The 16,393-nt window shown below is 44.2% G+C and overlaps 1 protein-coding gene across 3 annotated transcripts in view; it reads left to right on the plus strand.

The window, feature by feature from the left end:
- Positions 1-14,305, plus strand: part of LOC149441703 (transient receptor potential cation channel subfamily V member 6-like) — a 28,153-nt gene extending 13,848 nt beyond the window's left edge. For all 3 annotated transcript variants that reach the window (XM_089657026.1, XM_089657025.1, XM_089657027.1), the window contains 7 exons: positions 1,927-2,013; positions 3,580-3,656; positions 3,961-4,126; positions 6,130-6,196; positions 7,955-8,223; positions 10,036-10,136; positions 13,550-14,305. In XM_089657026.1, coding sequence (XP_089513152.1) covers positions 1,927-2,013; positions 3,580-3,656; positions 3,961-4,126; positions 6,130-6,196; positions 7,955-8,223; positions 10,036-10,136; positions 13,550-13,766 — 984 coding nt within the window. In that variant the 3' untranslated portion in view covers positions 13,767-14,305. The remainder of the gene's footprint in view (positions 1-1,926; positions 2,014-3,579; positions 3,657-3,960; positions 4,127-6,129; positions 6,197-7,954; positions 8,224-10,035; positions 10,137-13,549) is intronic.
- Positions 14,306-16,393: the final 2,088 nt, after the last annotated feature.

Genomic DNA, 16,393 nt, shown 5'->3' on the forward strand with positions numbered 1-16,393 from the left:
TAAAAGTTCATGTTCTAAGGGGACAATGTTCACTGTATTTCTGAAGGAGCAGCATAGCCATCTTAGGAAGGATACAGAACATCCCCTTCTTTCCCTATTTTTATAACATGGCAAGGTGTTCTGTAGTCGCCTAACAGTACACCAGAGAAAGGTATCTGCCCAAAAGGATTTAAGGCAGGATTAACAGGTATTTTTTGCACTTTTTGAACATATCTTGAAGGTATAACGAATCCCAGTGGTAGCAAATAAGAGAAGTACTTTGCCGTGGTTTATCTACACTTTAATAGGGTGTTACAAGGTTGGTCCATAGAAGCACAAGGCAGTCTACTAAGTGTAGGGTGACAATGGGCTCCCCCTAGAGGGGAAGTCCAGACTCAAAGAGAGAATGGTCTAGTTCTCCTTGGGTGACATTCTGGACTACAGACAATGAATGGCCAATCCCTGTGTTGTGCTACGTTATTAGGTGCGATCCTAAAGGAAATTATGCATCCTTATCAACACATTTGTAAAGTTAGCTAGATAGGCTTTGTTGTTTTCTTTTTTTAGATAGAGGCTGGGTAGCAGCCTGGGATGACTCAGCCTGGGAGTGAGGTAGAGTGAATTCACCTTATGACAGGCTAGGGGACTCTACAGGTAAGGGCTTCTGGAGTCTTCCCACCTTTCCAGAAACTGAGAACTTTCTCAAATAGGAGTGAAGATGGGGAGGAGGCACATATCTGCATGTTTGAGGGACCTTGGCCAATCCGTTTGCAGGAGGCTGGTTATGGTGACCAAAGACAACGCTTAAATATCACAGAGCCTGGAGGGCAAGGGGCAGTGTCGGGTGGAAGATGGACTGAGAGGAAGGGTGGAGTGTAGAGCCTGGGAGGGGTCCCAGGGAGAGGGCTTACCTACAGACAGGTCACTGGAAGGGAGGATCCCCTCTGACCCATTGTCTCCTTGGGAGGATAACCTGTGCAGCAGGGAAGGAGCCAGCCCATCATAAGGCCTGAAGGCAGCCACCAACCCACCAAGCTAACAAGACAGGACAGTGTGAATACTCCTAAAATCCCTGGGTCAGATAAGGGGAGAGGGTGGCCAGGTCCTTACCTTACTATTTCTCATCCGGGACTGCTTAATTGACAGTACTTGGGACCCTATGCCCAGGGATACCTGGAAGAATCATCTGGGGTCTGAGGAGGTACAACAAGGGGACTTCAGAACTCCTTAACTGAGTCTATTGCTATTTTCGGTGTACATTTTTGTACAGAATTTGTTGCTATGAATTTTGTACTCAAGTTTACAGTTCCTTTTGGCTTCCCATATACCCCTAGACCCCATCCAAGTTCTTAACTCCTTAATAAAAACAACAACAACAAAAAAAGCTCAAGGACTGTTTACTGATTCCAAGTGTGCAAAGTGGGGAGAATACCTGCTGCCTGGCTGTGCAAAGCATGGGGGGACCCAAAACAAATCCAGTGGCCCCTGAATGGGTAGTGCTACACATTGATGCACAGTAAACAAGCCAATTTGCTTGGGTCCTGATGCAAACTGATTCACTAATTTCTAAAAACAACTATCAAAGCTACCATAAAAGTTCCTCCAGTGCAATACCAGTCACCCTTATCCATCCCTACTGGCTGTAGTTCTGCTCCGAACGTCAAAGCAAAATCACGGTGTCCTAATTCCGTAATTGGAATAGATGTATCATTGCAAAGTTCAGCTACAACATGAGGACACCTTTGGGTCAGCCTTGTGAAATAGAGTAGAAACACAGGGAGCTATGGAAAGGTCAAGAGTCAGTAGCTGATCCAACCTATGAGTGCTCATTCACACCTGAAGTTGGTCTTGGATTGTACTATATTCTTGTGAATTGCTGAATACAGATACACTTACTTGCATCGGCTGCTTTTTCTTACAATTACCCAATTTTCTTGCACAACACAGGAATCTTATATCACCTCCGCAGACTTCCTGAGGCTGGTTGGTGAGATCATATCAGTGATTGGAGCATGTGCCATTTTGCTGATTGAGGTGAGATTTCAGAATTCACTCGAGCACTCGAGGGGAAGGAGAGGTAATGGTAAAGGAGAGGCATTGGAGGAGATGGAGAGATGATGGTGCGGGGGGATGATGGAAGTGTAGAAGGAGGGGCAATCCGGGCGGGGGGGGGGCACTTGAAGGAATGGAGAAGAAAATTATAGAAAGATGTTGAAGTGGTAGTAGAGACAATGGTGGAGGCCAGGGAAATGCTGGAGGGAAAGGAGAGGTGAAGGTGCAGAAGGAAAACTGGAAGGGAAGGAGAGACAAAGGTATAGAGGGATTCTGGAGTGAAAGAAGAGGTGATGGTAAGGAGAGGTGATAAGAAATGGTAATAATGGTAAGGAGAGGTACAGTGAGGGGACAAGGGAGTGGAAGGGGAGGTGAAGGTACAGGGGGAGCACTGGAGGGGAAGGAGAGGTGATGGTATGTGGGGCACTGGAGGGGAAAGAAAAGATACAGAGGGATTCTGGAGTGGAATGGTACAGGGGGATGCTAAAGAGTTAGGAGAGGTGATGATACAGGTGGGGGCACCAGAAGGAAGGAGGGGCAAAGGCAGTGGGGATCCTGGAATGGAAGGAGAAGCAATGGTACAGGGGGGGTTTTGAAAGGGAAGAAAAGGCAATGATACAGTGGGAACACTGGAGGTCGAGGAGAAGCAATGGTGCAGGAGGGATGGTGAATGGGAAGGAGAAGCAATGGTGCAGGAGGGATGGTGAATGGGAAGGAGAAGCAAAGATACAGAAGAATGCTGGTGGGAAAGGAAAGGCAATTGTACTGGGGGGTGGAGGAGGGGGTATTGGAGGTGATGGAGATGCAATGGCTTTTAGGGGACACCGGAATGGAAGGTGAGGCAATGGTACAGGCGGGATAATGGAGGGGAAGAATAGGCACATGGACACTGGAGAGGAAGTAGAGGAAATAGCACATGGAGACTGGAGAGGAAGTAGAGGAAATGGCACATGGACACTGGAGAGGAAGTAGAGGAAATAGCACATGGAGACTGGAGAGGAAGTAGAGGAAATAGCACATGGAGACTGGAGAGGAAGTAGAGGAAATGGCACATGGACACTGGAGAGGAAGTAGAGGAAATAGCACATGGAGACTGGAGAGGAAGTAGAGGAAATAGCACATGGAGACTGGAGAGGAAGTCGAGGAAATGGCACATGGAAACTAGAGAGGAAGTAGAGGAAATAGCACATGGAGACTGGAGAGGAAGTAGAGGAAATGGCCCATGGACACTAGTGAGGAAGTAGATGAAATGGCACATGGACACTGGAGAGGAAGTAGAGGAAATGGCACATGGGCACTGGAAAGGAAGTAGAGGAAATGGCACATGGACACTAGAGAAGAAGTAGAGGAAATGGCACATGGACACTGGAGATGAAGTAGAGGAAATGGCACATGGAGACTGGAGAGGAAGTAGAGGAAATGGCACAGAGGGAATGCTAGAGGGGAAGGAGAAGAAAGGGCCAAAACAAACATATAGGCTCAGTATAGGGTGGGGAGCTCTTGGCGAACCACATGAATCAGAGATTTTCTTGTCTTCTCTCTTTTCAGATCTCACAGGCTATGAAATTTGGTGTGATGTGCTTCATCAGGCATATATTGTGGAAGGATCCATTCCATCTGATGAGGTTAGAAATGTGTGACATTCTTGACCACGTTGGGTTTTTATTTGTTTTCAGCCTCTTTTTTTATACAGGACTGTAGCATATATCTAGAGGCTGTGCAATCACAGCTAAATCCAATATGAAAACCATGGCTAAACCTTTTGGAAATATGTTTTAAAAAAAATAAAAAGTAATGAGGCTACCACATCTAAGGACAGGCAAGCTGCAATATATGATATTTTAGCCCTTAGGTTTAGTTACAAAGTCCTCACTATCACATGCACATGGAATGTGGCCCAACTTATAATATTTTGTGTCGAATTTGCAGGATTTCCTTCTCTTGTATGATCTTTGCGGTGCTGATTTTGAGGCTGACGAGTATGGATGGCGAGGTAGTCCCTATGTCTGTGGCGCTGGTGCTTGGTTGGTGCTATCTCATGTACTTTGCACGCGGATTCCAGATGATGGGACCATTCACCATCATAATCCAAAAGGTAAAATGGAAATAATGATTCTACAGATCATATAACGCCTTACTCCAGGCCTAATTATTATTATTTTTTATTTAGCTTTGATAAAATGGGGAAGGATGACTTTTACAGGACCCACATGTGGGGTGTCTCTTGGTAGAGATGAGGGAGACCAGTGAATGTACAGTACATCCATTGATCTCCACTACTTAGTAAGATCCCAGATGTGATTTGTATAACATCACTTCTGGTTTCTGCTGTCACTTCTGGGGAAGAAGCTAATAGAGCACAATCTGTGCTTCAATGACTTCAATGGAGGACAGGCGAGACATCAGAGCTCTAAAAGATCCCTGATATCTCATTTAAGAGAACCTGTCACAACAACATTTTGATCACATAGGGGACTTGCGGTATACATGTACTGCTACCCCCCTAGGAGCCGTTTGTATCTTGCCCAGGCTTTCCCCTACAGCCAAGCACACTGCATTTCCTATAGTCAGGTACACACAACTTCCGCTCATTACTCCAATGATCAGTCAAGGGGTTGTAGTTTTTTTTTTTTTGTTTTGTTTTTTTTTAACTGGGATAGGGAAGGGATATAGTAAGATATTGAGATGAGGGGATTTTGGGATAATAAGGGGTTATGGAGATGGGGGAAGGGGTCATATGGAAGGGTGCTGGAAATACGGAGGGGGCTGTGGTGGTATCAAAAAGTTTAGAGACTAATTTTGTAACACACCAACAGATGGCAGCAGAAGGCTGCACACACAGTCACAGGGAGTACCAACCTTCATAAGTCAGGTTGACAAAAGACATCGGACCAAACACGATTTCTTCTGCGCTCTAGGACCCAGGCGGGTGGCAAATAGATGGAACCAGAACTTGAAAAAAGCGACCACCAGTGCATCAAAGGTTGTGCAGCTCCAAACAAGGCTGGGGAAGCCCGACCAACACTACAAAGCGAAACAAAAATGAGAAGCGCACAGACCTTGCGCATTACCTCAATAAACAAAAATTTATTAATAAGAAAAAGTACTCACAAACAGCGAATAAAATCAGGCATGTACGTCCTCACAGGGACTTCAAAGATAAGGAGCCAGCGTGAGTCCCATCGTGGGGGTAGACACTCAGTTTAACTGACGCGTTTCGAAGGCCAGCTCTGATGAAGAAGGTATGGCCTTCGAAACAAGTATGAGGACAGCTTTGTCAAAGTGGAACTGTACAGTAAGTCCCTCTTTAGATATGCAGAATTAGTGGACAGTTGTTCTTCTGGACACCAGCCGGTTATATAGCTTATATAGCTTATACCCAGCAGCTGAGTATGCAGGTCCCAAAGGGCTTTAAACAGCACACATCCCAGCATCCATATAGAACAGTCTATCCTGAAGGCCCTTACTGCAGGTCACCTTCCTCCATGATACCAGACAGGATCTGTGGACATCCCCCTCTTTGAAGCATTCTGGCCCTTGGGTCGCCCACGCACGGCCTCTGGGCAGCATGAGCTCCTTGGCTGGAACTCCCTTCCAAAATCTCCAGGATACAGAGGAACCAACCACAGAAGCAGCACCACTGTGAGCCACACAGGATCTCTCACTTAACAATTGTAGCGTCCTATTAAGCAGAAGACCACACTATACTAAACTAGACTACATACATCCTAGCAACCTACCTAGGAGGGTGCTACATAAATAAAGTTTGAGTGAAAAAAATGTTAAAAACAACATTAGTTACAACCAAGCATCTAAGGTCGCAAGCATCCCACCTCTTTTTTTTTTTGCATTTGCTTCGGTACGGGGAATGACCCATTTTGAAGCCAATTGGTTCTCTTAAGCATTTGCCATAGGATCAAGTATGCACAGCATCAATGCAAATTGTGGCCGACTTGTATCGATCGTCCTGGCGCCTGGCTCCTTTCCAACATCTTTAGGAATGCCAAAAATAAATCTCTGCTAACAAATTTGTTTTTTTTTTTTAAATTTAGTTCCACTTTAACTGTCTACATTTGTATATTCTATTTAATATTACAGATCGGTTCAACTGATGTCTTGAAGTTTATTTGGCTTATGGCTGTAGTGGTGATTGGTTACAGCACAGGTATGTAGAAAAGAAATAATTCAGCATCGTCATTTTATAGATGAAATGTTTGTAAATGCTTGCTAGATGGATCCTGAATGTACCCGTATCATGAATGGTTACCACCAGGGGCGGACTGACAACTCATGGGGCCCCCAGGCAATAGGGGATCATGGGGCCCCTGTGTCCTTGCCCACACTCAAAAAAGCCTATGAAAAAGGTACAAGGGGCATCTCATGGGGCCCCCTACTGACCCTGGGCCCTCGGGCAGTACCCGAGTTTCCAAACAGTCAGTCCGCCCCTGGTTACCACCAGGGCCGTGGATAAGGGGGTACCAGCAGTACTCCTGTATGGGGCCCAGGCTAGCAGGGTGAATCGGATGTGGGCAGGGAGGGTGATTGGCACTGTGGGGGTGCAACTACTGGAACCGATCCCCTGTATAGCTCTCTCTGCAGCAGCTTCTTCTCCTCTCCCTCCCACTGGCTTTCAGCTGCTGCAAAGAGAGCCATACAGGGGATTGGTTCCAGCAATTGCCCCCCTGTCGCACCTTATTACCCTCCCTGTGCATCATACATTTCCCCATGCTGCTCAAGCCCCCTGTGTGCCCCTACAGTGCTGCCAGCTATCCGCCCCTCCTGCCTACCAGCAGCTGCAAGCACACAATAGGATACTTCAAAATGGAGAATGGTGGAAAGGTCTGGTAAATATGTCACATTTTACCAGCCCCTTTCTTTCCTGGATGAACACAATGAGTGCTCAGTACAGATCACTCACTGTGTTCATTCATAACCAAAGCCTAGTAAACTGTTTTTGTTTTTTTTTGGGGGGGGGTGTCAAATTGACTGTATGGGGCCCCATGGTTTCAAACAGCAGCCCTGGTTACCACTGTCATTACCAGTTGAGCCTGTCCCCCCTAAAGCATAAAAATACCATCAAAGAAACTCTCTTATTTGCTTCCTTTTGGTCTGTTAAATATACAATTGAAAGTATTTTGTTATATCTGTTCAACAAATACTTGTGAGCTGATAACTTCCTGTGTTTTTTGCTTTTGCTGAAGGAGGAGTGATGAAAGGGAAGAGGGGTAGAAGTTATGGAGATGATGAAGAGTTATTGAGATAAGGAGGGGTTTTTGGGATAATAGGGGGTTATGGAGATGGGGGAAGGGGTCGTATGGAGGGGTGATGGAAATACGGAGGGGGCTATGGTGGTATCAAAAAGTTTAGAGACTAATTTTGTAACACACCAACAGATGGCAGCAGAAGGCTGCACACACAGTCACAGGGAACACCAACCTTTATAAGTCAGTGTGACAAAAGACATCGTCCTGTGTACAGCGGGAGCTCTGCAATTGGTGCTATTCTGACCACGTGCATTACCACATCTGCTATTTCAGCATGCATGATAGAACAAAGAGCAAACGTGAAATTCTGTGTGCCCCTCCAATTTCAGTAAATCCTGTTCAACCAGGGGCGGACTGACCATTTGGAAACTCGGGCACTGCCCGAGGGCCCGGGGTCAGTAGGGGGCCCCATGAGATGCCCCTGGTACCTTTTTCATAGGCTTTTTTGAGTTTGGGCAAGGACACAGGGGCCCAATGATCCCCTATTGCCCAGGGGCCCCATGAGTTGTCAGTCCGCCCCTGTGTTCAACCTTTGATCTTCTGGCTATTTTCAACAGCAACTCTAAGCATGCTCTTTTGCTCTCTGGCCTCACCCTATCTCTGCTGTAGCACAGGGATTAATTCCCTTGATTTCTAATAGTTTTTTTCCCTTTCTCCAGCTCTGTACATCATATTTTTGCCAGTAGACCAAACAGCTCTTGGCGCTTTCTACCCATTCACCATCTCCTTAGAAAGCACCTATGAACTCTTCATGAACATCCTCAATGGCCCTGCCAACTATGCTGTGGACCTCCCTGGAATGTACATTCTACTGTATGGCTCATTTTGTGTGATTGCCTTTCTTCTGATGTTCAACTTGCTCATTGCCATGATGGGAGCCACACACGCAGTCATGGTGAAGGAGAAGGAGGAATTATGGAAGGCACAGGTGAGGCATCGGCTTGAGTGACTCTCAACAATGCACACTGCTAGTCCTCATGCAAACTGGACGTTTTTACAGCGACTGTTTTTGGCTTTTGACATTTTTTTCTACAGTTAGTACGCCCCCCAGCATGTTACCCTATGTGTGCATACACACATAGACTGTAATCAAAGTTTTATGGCTGGGATGTTTTTTGGCTGGAAAAAAAATCCAGAGCTAATGGGAGTTTTTTAGCTGTAAAAAATGCTCTAATGCTGCAAAATGTGGTAAAACGCTGAAAACCAGCATTTCGGATGTTTTTTTGACCAAAAAAAAAAAAATCTTTTGATGAAAAATGCTAAGAAAACGCAAACGTGGAAAAACGTGAGAAAATGTCGCTAAACGCTAATGCAAAAATGGTTAAAAAAGCCGAAAAACTCCCATTTTTAACATGACTTTACATAGCGTTACCAGCATTATCAAAACATCAAATGTGCATGAGGACTTAGATGGCATGTCATTGGGAAACTTGAACTTGGATCAAAGGTCACTTTGGCAGACTCTGAGTACCTTTTGCAAAACACAAAGTCATTTCTAAATGTCAAGAATTAGACATTGGATCAAAATAACAAACGTAGGAGAAGTTGATACTATTGTAGAGGAAGTATAGTAATTGAGTGACAGCACTCCAGCCCTACATTTCTAAATTGTTCTCTTCTATGTCATATATAATGTGTATATGTATATACAGTATATATATATATATATATATATATATATACAGTTGCAAGAAAAAATATGGGAACCCCTTGGGATTACGTGGAGTTTTGCATGAATGTTTTTATTTTCCAAAAACTTCTGGAAAAAAAATAAATCTTCCATGGACTCAAAATGCCTCTCAGCAAATAGCTTAGGGTGTCTACTTTCCAAAAAGGGGTCATTTGGGGATGTCTGTACTATCCTGGTATTTTAGCACCTCAAGAAATATGATAAGCAGTCAGAAAGTAAAAGCTGTGTGAATTCCATTATCTACAGTTGCAAGAAAAAGTATGTGAACCCCTTGGGATTATGTGGAGTTTTGCATGAATTGGGCATAAAATGTGCTCTGAACGTCATCTAAGTCACAACAATAGAAGAACACAGTCTGCTGAACATAATACTACACAAACATTAGATGTTGCCATGGTTTAATTGCACATAACATGTAAACATTCACAGTGCAGGGAGGAAAAAGTATGTGAACCTTTGGACTTAATAACCGGTTGACCCTCCTTTGGCAGCAATAACCTCAACCAAACGTTTCCTGTAGTTGCAGATCAGACCTGCACAACGATCTGGAGTCATTTTGGACCACTCCTCTTTACAAAACTGTTTCAGTGTAGCAATATTCTTGGGATGTCTGGTGTGAATCGCTCTCTTAAGGTCATGCCACAGCATTTCAATCTGGTTGAGGTCAGGACTTTGACTGGGCCATTTCAGAAGGTGTATTCTGTGCTGTTGCAGCCATTGTTTTGTTGAATTACTTGTATGCTTTGGGTCATTGTCCTGTTGCATCACCCATCCTCTGCGGAGCTTCAGTTGGCGGACAGATGGTCGTACGTTTTCCTGTCCTCTGGTTTTTTTAGGGTTTTTTTTGTCTTTTTTTAAAAATTATTATTCAATAATGTCTGTCAGAGTTCCATATAGTTAGTCAGGTTGAAAAACCATCCAACTCCATTGAATTCAGCCAACAGTTGCATATCAGTTACATAGGGTTAGCGAGGTTGTAAAAAGACACAAGTCCATTGAGTTCAACCAACTGCACCTCAGAAACTTGTCCTTAATGTTTTCCATTTTTAGATCAACGAAACAACTCTAAGAATGGAGCGGAAGTTCCCAAAACGTTGGTGCTTTGGCTCAAGAATGAATGAACAAGACTTGGAGGGAAGACATTACCTAATGTATGTATTTAATTCAACTGAAACCCCTAAATGGAAACCAATGGTGTATTTAGGTTTCATGCTGCCCTAGGCAACACAAAAATCCCCCCCCCCACACACACACACACCCACTCGAGAGAGCCTTCCACTACCAGTGCCCCTATACAGTGGCAATCTCCACCCACCCCGGCGAGAGATAACACACTCACCTTCACAGCTCCGGACATCCCCGGAAATAAGAGTCAGGCTCTGCATACACCATCAAGCAGCCCGCAGCCTCTCTCAGATCCCACCAGGTCCCCATGCTGCATGTGTCCCTTATTCCATTCCTTCTTTCAGGGGGGCGGCGCTGCCCCCCTGAAAAATGCCGCCCTAGGCAAATGCCTTGTTTGCCCTGTGGTAAATACGCCCCTGATGGAAACACCCATATGCAGGGCTTTTTTTCAGTAGGAACGTGGATGAATGCAGTTTCGGCACCTCCAGCACTGAACGTATATAACGGCAAGGGGTGCTGTAGGATCTATTTTGCTGGCTGCTGGGGATCTATTGTCACTGAAGGGGATCTCTTTTTGTGTGGTGGCCTATTGCTCCTGGGGCGGTCTATTGTTGCTGGTGGGGGATCTATTGTTGGGATGGGTCAATTATTGCTGGAAGGGATCTACTGCTGAGGGAGGGGTCTATTGTTGCTGGCCGCTGTAGAGTCTGCTGATGTTGGCTGACGGGAGATCTGGTGTAGCTTTTGGGGGTCTATTGTTGATGGGGTGGTGTTCTGTTTTGGGGTCCATTTTTGCTGGAAGAATCTATTGTTGCTTGGGGGGCCAATTGTTGCTGGTGGCAGGGGATCTGTTTTTCTGGTTATCAATAACAAATTCCTTACAAAATATTAAGCACCACAAAATAATACATGGGTCTGTAGTCTCTAAAAGGAGCCATACTGGGAGCTGAGTAGGGGGCAAAAACATAAAGTGACTCAGAAGGGGGGAGTTCCTGCACCTATTTTTTGAGGAAAAAAAGCCCTGCCCATATGAACCTTGGTTATAGTACATATATGATTCCAGTAAAATAAAAGGGGACATCTATCTATCTTTCTATCTATCTATCTATCTATCTATCTATCTATTATCTATCTATCTATCTATCTATCTATCTATCTATCTATCTATCATCTATCTATCTATCTATCTATCTATCTATCTATCTATCTATTTATCTATCTCTATCTATCTATCTATCTATCTATCTATCTTTCTATCTATCTATCTATCTATCTATCTATCTATCTATCTATCTATCTATCTATCTATTATCTATCTATCTATCTATCTATCTATCTATCTATCTCTAGTTTATCTATCTATCTATCTATCTATCTATCTATCTATCTATCTATCTATCTATCTATCTATCTATCTATCTCATTTGTCTGTCTATTCAGTTAATCTCAACCCAGAGAGCATGAACTATCTACAATGTCAGCATGGATAAGTGTTAAGCCAGCCATAAATGGGAAGACCATAGAGCACAAAATCAGAGAACCGAACAATCGTTAGATTTTCTAATGGTTAGTGCGCTCAGTTTTACTATCAATATCCAATTCGTTATAAAAAATAAGATAATTTTTTTCAAACAAACAATTTTCTAAGTGTAAGTAAAATTGATTGAAAAAAGTTCAAAGCGTGACACACATAAGGCTGTCAAACGTTTAGCCTGGATCAAACAAGAAATGATGCTTTAATGCTGAAAATAATCTAAAATATAGGTGGACTTTTTTCGGTACAGTGATAGGTGAATCTGCTTCTATTTTCAAACGATTTCCTAACTAATTTGATTTTCTAACCATCTATGGCCAGCTTTAGGAGCTAGGTTAAATGGCAATTCCACTTTTGTGGGAAAAAATAGAAAATAAAAAAAAGCATGTAAAATAGCTATAAAAGTCATATTGTGACTGAATGTTATTAAAAACTATCTTTTCTTTACAATCTGCAGCGCTGCAATTTTTTGTAAAATGCCATGGCTAACTGGAGACATTCTGTACACAGATGGTGTACAGAACGCTCCCCAGAAATGTAATTTCCTGCTTGTGTGATTGGCTCACTGATTTATCCAAAAGTCTGCTCTACGATACAAGTCAGATTTTGGGCATCCCCTGCAAAAAAAACTTTTTGGTGAGATACTCTCAAAGGGAAATCCCATCTAAAGGGATGCAGACCCTGCCACTTTCCTCATAGAACACTGCAAGTACAGCAGCTGCTTGATTTTAGTGCAAATAAACACATTAACATACCCAATTTATGGTAGAATATAAAAGATGGGGTTGTGTTAAGTAAATATTGTAGATACCAAATATGTGAAGCCTTAAAATTGCACTTTGCTGTGAAATCGCAAAGATCTACAGTACACAAAAGTCTCCACAGACTACATGGTCATCAGTTTAAAGCTAGCTGTTTACTATGGTCCTAGAACAATTGTTCTCACTGTGATGTTCGCAATGATACCTCACATGTGTGGTGCAATTGATGTTTACATACAAATGCTCGCCCTATGTTGATCTTTTGATATGGGGTGTGTATGCAGGTGATGGAATTTAAAAATGTTTTTAAATTATTTTTATCAATTTTTTTTAACTTTATTGATATCACAAGGGGGCTAACAAGCCCCCGATGTGATAGCACAGACAGGTTACAGGCAGGGGCGGACTGACAACTCATGGGGCCCCCAGGCAATAGGGGATATTGGGGCCCCTGTGTCCTTGCCCAAACTCAAAAAAGCCTATGAAAAAGGTACCAGGGGCATCTCATGGGGCCCTCTACTGACCCCGGGCCCTCGGGCAGTGCCCAAGTTTCCAAATGATCAGTCCGCCCCTGGTTACAGGTCTTCTTTATGGAGACATTGAAGATCTATTAGACTCCCTTTGTCTCCCCTGCCCTCCATTGCAGCTATTCAAACACAGGTCATGCTTGAATAGCTGCATCCTTGGCTACACTAGCCAAGGAATGGCAGCTGTGACCCTGCAATGATGTAATACACTTTGCTTCTGGGGTCGTTAGTCACAAGAGAGATCGGGGGGGTTCAGGAAATGGTGCACTTTGAGGGCCCCATAGAAGAGATAAGTCCTTAACCACCTGTTAAAGCTCACAGCTGAAACCGTTTTGTTTTTATTTTTAAATATACCATCAAAAGTGCACAATAAAAAAATTACCAGTTGATCCTGCCAGAAATCTTGTCAGCAGATCACTCCTCATACTCTTTGCTTTTGCTGCACTCTTATCAGTTACACTGTTTCTACTTCTCTACATGGACTACAGTACCCCCTCCTGTGTTATGGAGAAGATGGGAGGAGGATTCTGCACTGAAATATAATGCAACACAACAAAAATGGTCCTCTTATGTTATATTTGTAAAAAAAAGTCACATATTCCTCCATTTTATTTCAGTGTGGAAGAAAGAAAATGGCATCCCTTCCAGCCGCATGAGACCAGCGACTCCAGCGAAGAGTCAGAAGAGGACATTGCACCTTTCCAACCTTCAGAGGAGAGTCATGGGCTTGCTAGGGCAAAGATCCCTGTAGATGTTACTGACAGTGGGGGAGAAGCAGGAAAATTAAATCAAAGCGAGGAGAGTACATGGGGAGAGGAAAGTTATCAGATTTAAAAATTGTTTTCAAGCAATAGGTAATATCCAGGGGTGGACTGACCATTTGGAAACTCGGGCACTGCCCGAGGGCCCGGGGTCAGTAGGGGGCCCCATGAGATGCCCCTGGTACCTTTTTCATAGGCTTTTTTGAGTTTGGGTAAGGACACAGGGGCCCCATGATCCCTTATTGCCCGGGGGCCCCATGAGTTGTCAGTCCGCCCACCACAAAATATTAAATATTTCAGGCTGAACATTTAAAGAACATTCCCATAAATAAAAAGGAATACATTCGGCAGGTTTGAGCCTATGAATGCTCATGTTGATTTCATTCTGTAATAAACGAATTACGAGTGTGACTGCAAAGAGTTGTGTCAGCTGCTGGCGACCCCGTGGATATTTTAGATATAGAACTGGAGAGCCTAAAGGAATTTTTCAAAACCTACTTTGTAACTTCAATTTCTACCCACTTCCAACATTCTGTCTACACATGTGACAAAGATGCTGTAATGTCACCCAAGACCATCCACACATTAAAATGTATCTTTAACAAAACACAACGTCTGAGTGTCCTAATCCGTTTATTCGATGCCCAGTGTTCACCTTCCACTTCATGACAAGTCACATTTTCTGACTTTGAGTTTATGTTTTGGAAGGCATTATCGAGGAATTTCCTATTCGGAGTCGATGGTTATTTTGTAGACCAGATTTGCCCACCAGGCTTCCTAGGGGACCTTCTTGGCCCTAAAGGCCATCCTTCTCCTCTTCCAGCACTGCTGTCTGCAGCTCTTACCAGCAATTCCTAGCAGGTAAAATGAAAGCTGGGCCTTGCTTCTTACCACAGCAGTGGCTGCAGACTGTGCCGTCTAAATTGGAGCTTCTGATTTTTCAAGACACTGTTCAGCAGCTTCATTCAGTACCAACATTATTGTTAAATGGCACTTCCTCCATTTCACGTAGGCTTTACACATAAGGTTTACACTAGCAGCAGAGCCTTCCACTCTTCTGAAAAGCAACCCTGTGGTGAATTGCTTTTCAGAGGCTGTTGACTCCTCACCACCTGTTTAAACCTTCAAAATGTTGACCCACCTTGTGGTTATAGAGTGATTGTGGCACAGCACCATTCACTTGACTAGGGGGGATCATTTTTTCAGCATGTGTACAGCTGCCTTTGCAGTTTGAGGGGGTCGGTAAAAGCTTAGAGTGTTTTTACCACCCCAACCCCCCAACTGCAAGTGTAAATGATCCCTTGATCACAGATTAAGGATGTGTCAGTTAAAGCAAACCTCCTTTTTTTTTTTTTTCTATTTAAGTGTAACTAAACCCAGGACCCTGCATTCACTATATGTGGTCTCCCCGGTCCCTGCATTCACTATATCTAGTCTGCCTGGACCCGACATTCACTATATCTGTCTCCCCGGACCCTGCATTCACTATATCTAGTCTGCCTGGACCCGACATTCACTATATCTGTCTCCCCGGACCCTGCATTCACTATATCTGTCTCCCCAGACCCTGCATTCACTATATCTGTCTCCCCAGACCCTGCATTCACTATATCTGTCTCCCCGGACCCTGCATTCACTATATCTGCTCTCCCCGGACCCTGCATTCACTATATCTGGTCTCCCCGGACCCTGCATTCACTATATCTGGTCTCCCCGGACCCTGCATTCGCTATATCCGCTCTCCCCGGACCCTGCATTCACTATATCCGGTCTCCCCGGACCCTGCATTCGCTATATCCGGTCTCCCTGGACCCTGCATTCACTATATCTGGTCTCCCTGGACCCTGCAATCACTATATCTGGTCTCCCTGGACCCTGCATTCACTATATCTGGTCTCCCTGGACCCTGCAATCACTATATCTGGTCTCCCTGGACCCTGCATTCACTATATCCGGTCTCCCAGGACCCTGCATTCACTATATCTGGTCTCCCTGGACCCTGCAATCACTATATCTGGTCTCCCTGGACCCTGCATTCACTATATCCGCTCTCCCCGGACCCTGCATTCACTATATCCGGTCTCCCCGGACCCTGCATTCACTATATCCGCTCTCCCCGGACCCTGCATTCACTATATCCGCTCTCCCTGGACCCTGCATTCACTATATCTGGTCTCCCTGGACCCTGCATTCACTATATCCGGTCTCCCACAGTACACACAACATGGAAATTCAATTATTGTAGTAAATATAAACTGCTAAATACCTTTTCTCATCAGCAGTATATAGCAGTCTTGTGACTTCTATCAGTGTCCAGCAGAGCACTGGTTAAAGCTTGTAGGAGGAATTCTCATTCTCCTCCTATGATGTCCTATGATGATGCATGACCCCTGACCCTCTGTACAGACAGTGCTGATTGGCCCTGTGCTGATCACATGCAACCTCCCAAATAAAAAAAAAAACAACTCCCCAGCAATACACTTGTAGCACTATCCCCTTAGGAGTTGCTAGAGATTTGGGTCCTCCTATAGTCCTGCCAGGCAACACGCATTTTCCACAGACTTGAATTCCAGAGACAGTAAACAGTTTTTGAACTTGTTTTTTTGGAATTTATCAGGGTAATAAACCTGGATGGGGTTGCGGGATGCATGGGATGCCCAAGGAACAGTAAACTGAGGACAACTTCCTGGCAACTATATA

Source organism: Staurois parvus, unplaced genomic scaffold, assembly GCF_062004578.1.
Source record: "Staurois parvus isolate SC_StPar_1 unplaced genomic scaffold, SC_StPar_1.0 ptg000957l, whole genome shotgun sequence".
In the NCBI taxonomy this organism is placed as follows: domain Eukaryota; kingdom Metazoa; phylum Chordata; class Amphibia; order Anura; family Ranidae; genus Staurois; species Staurois parvus.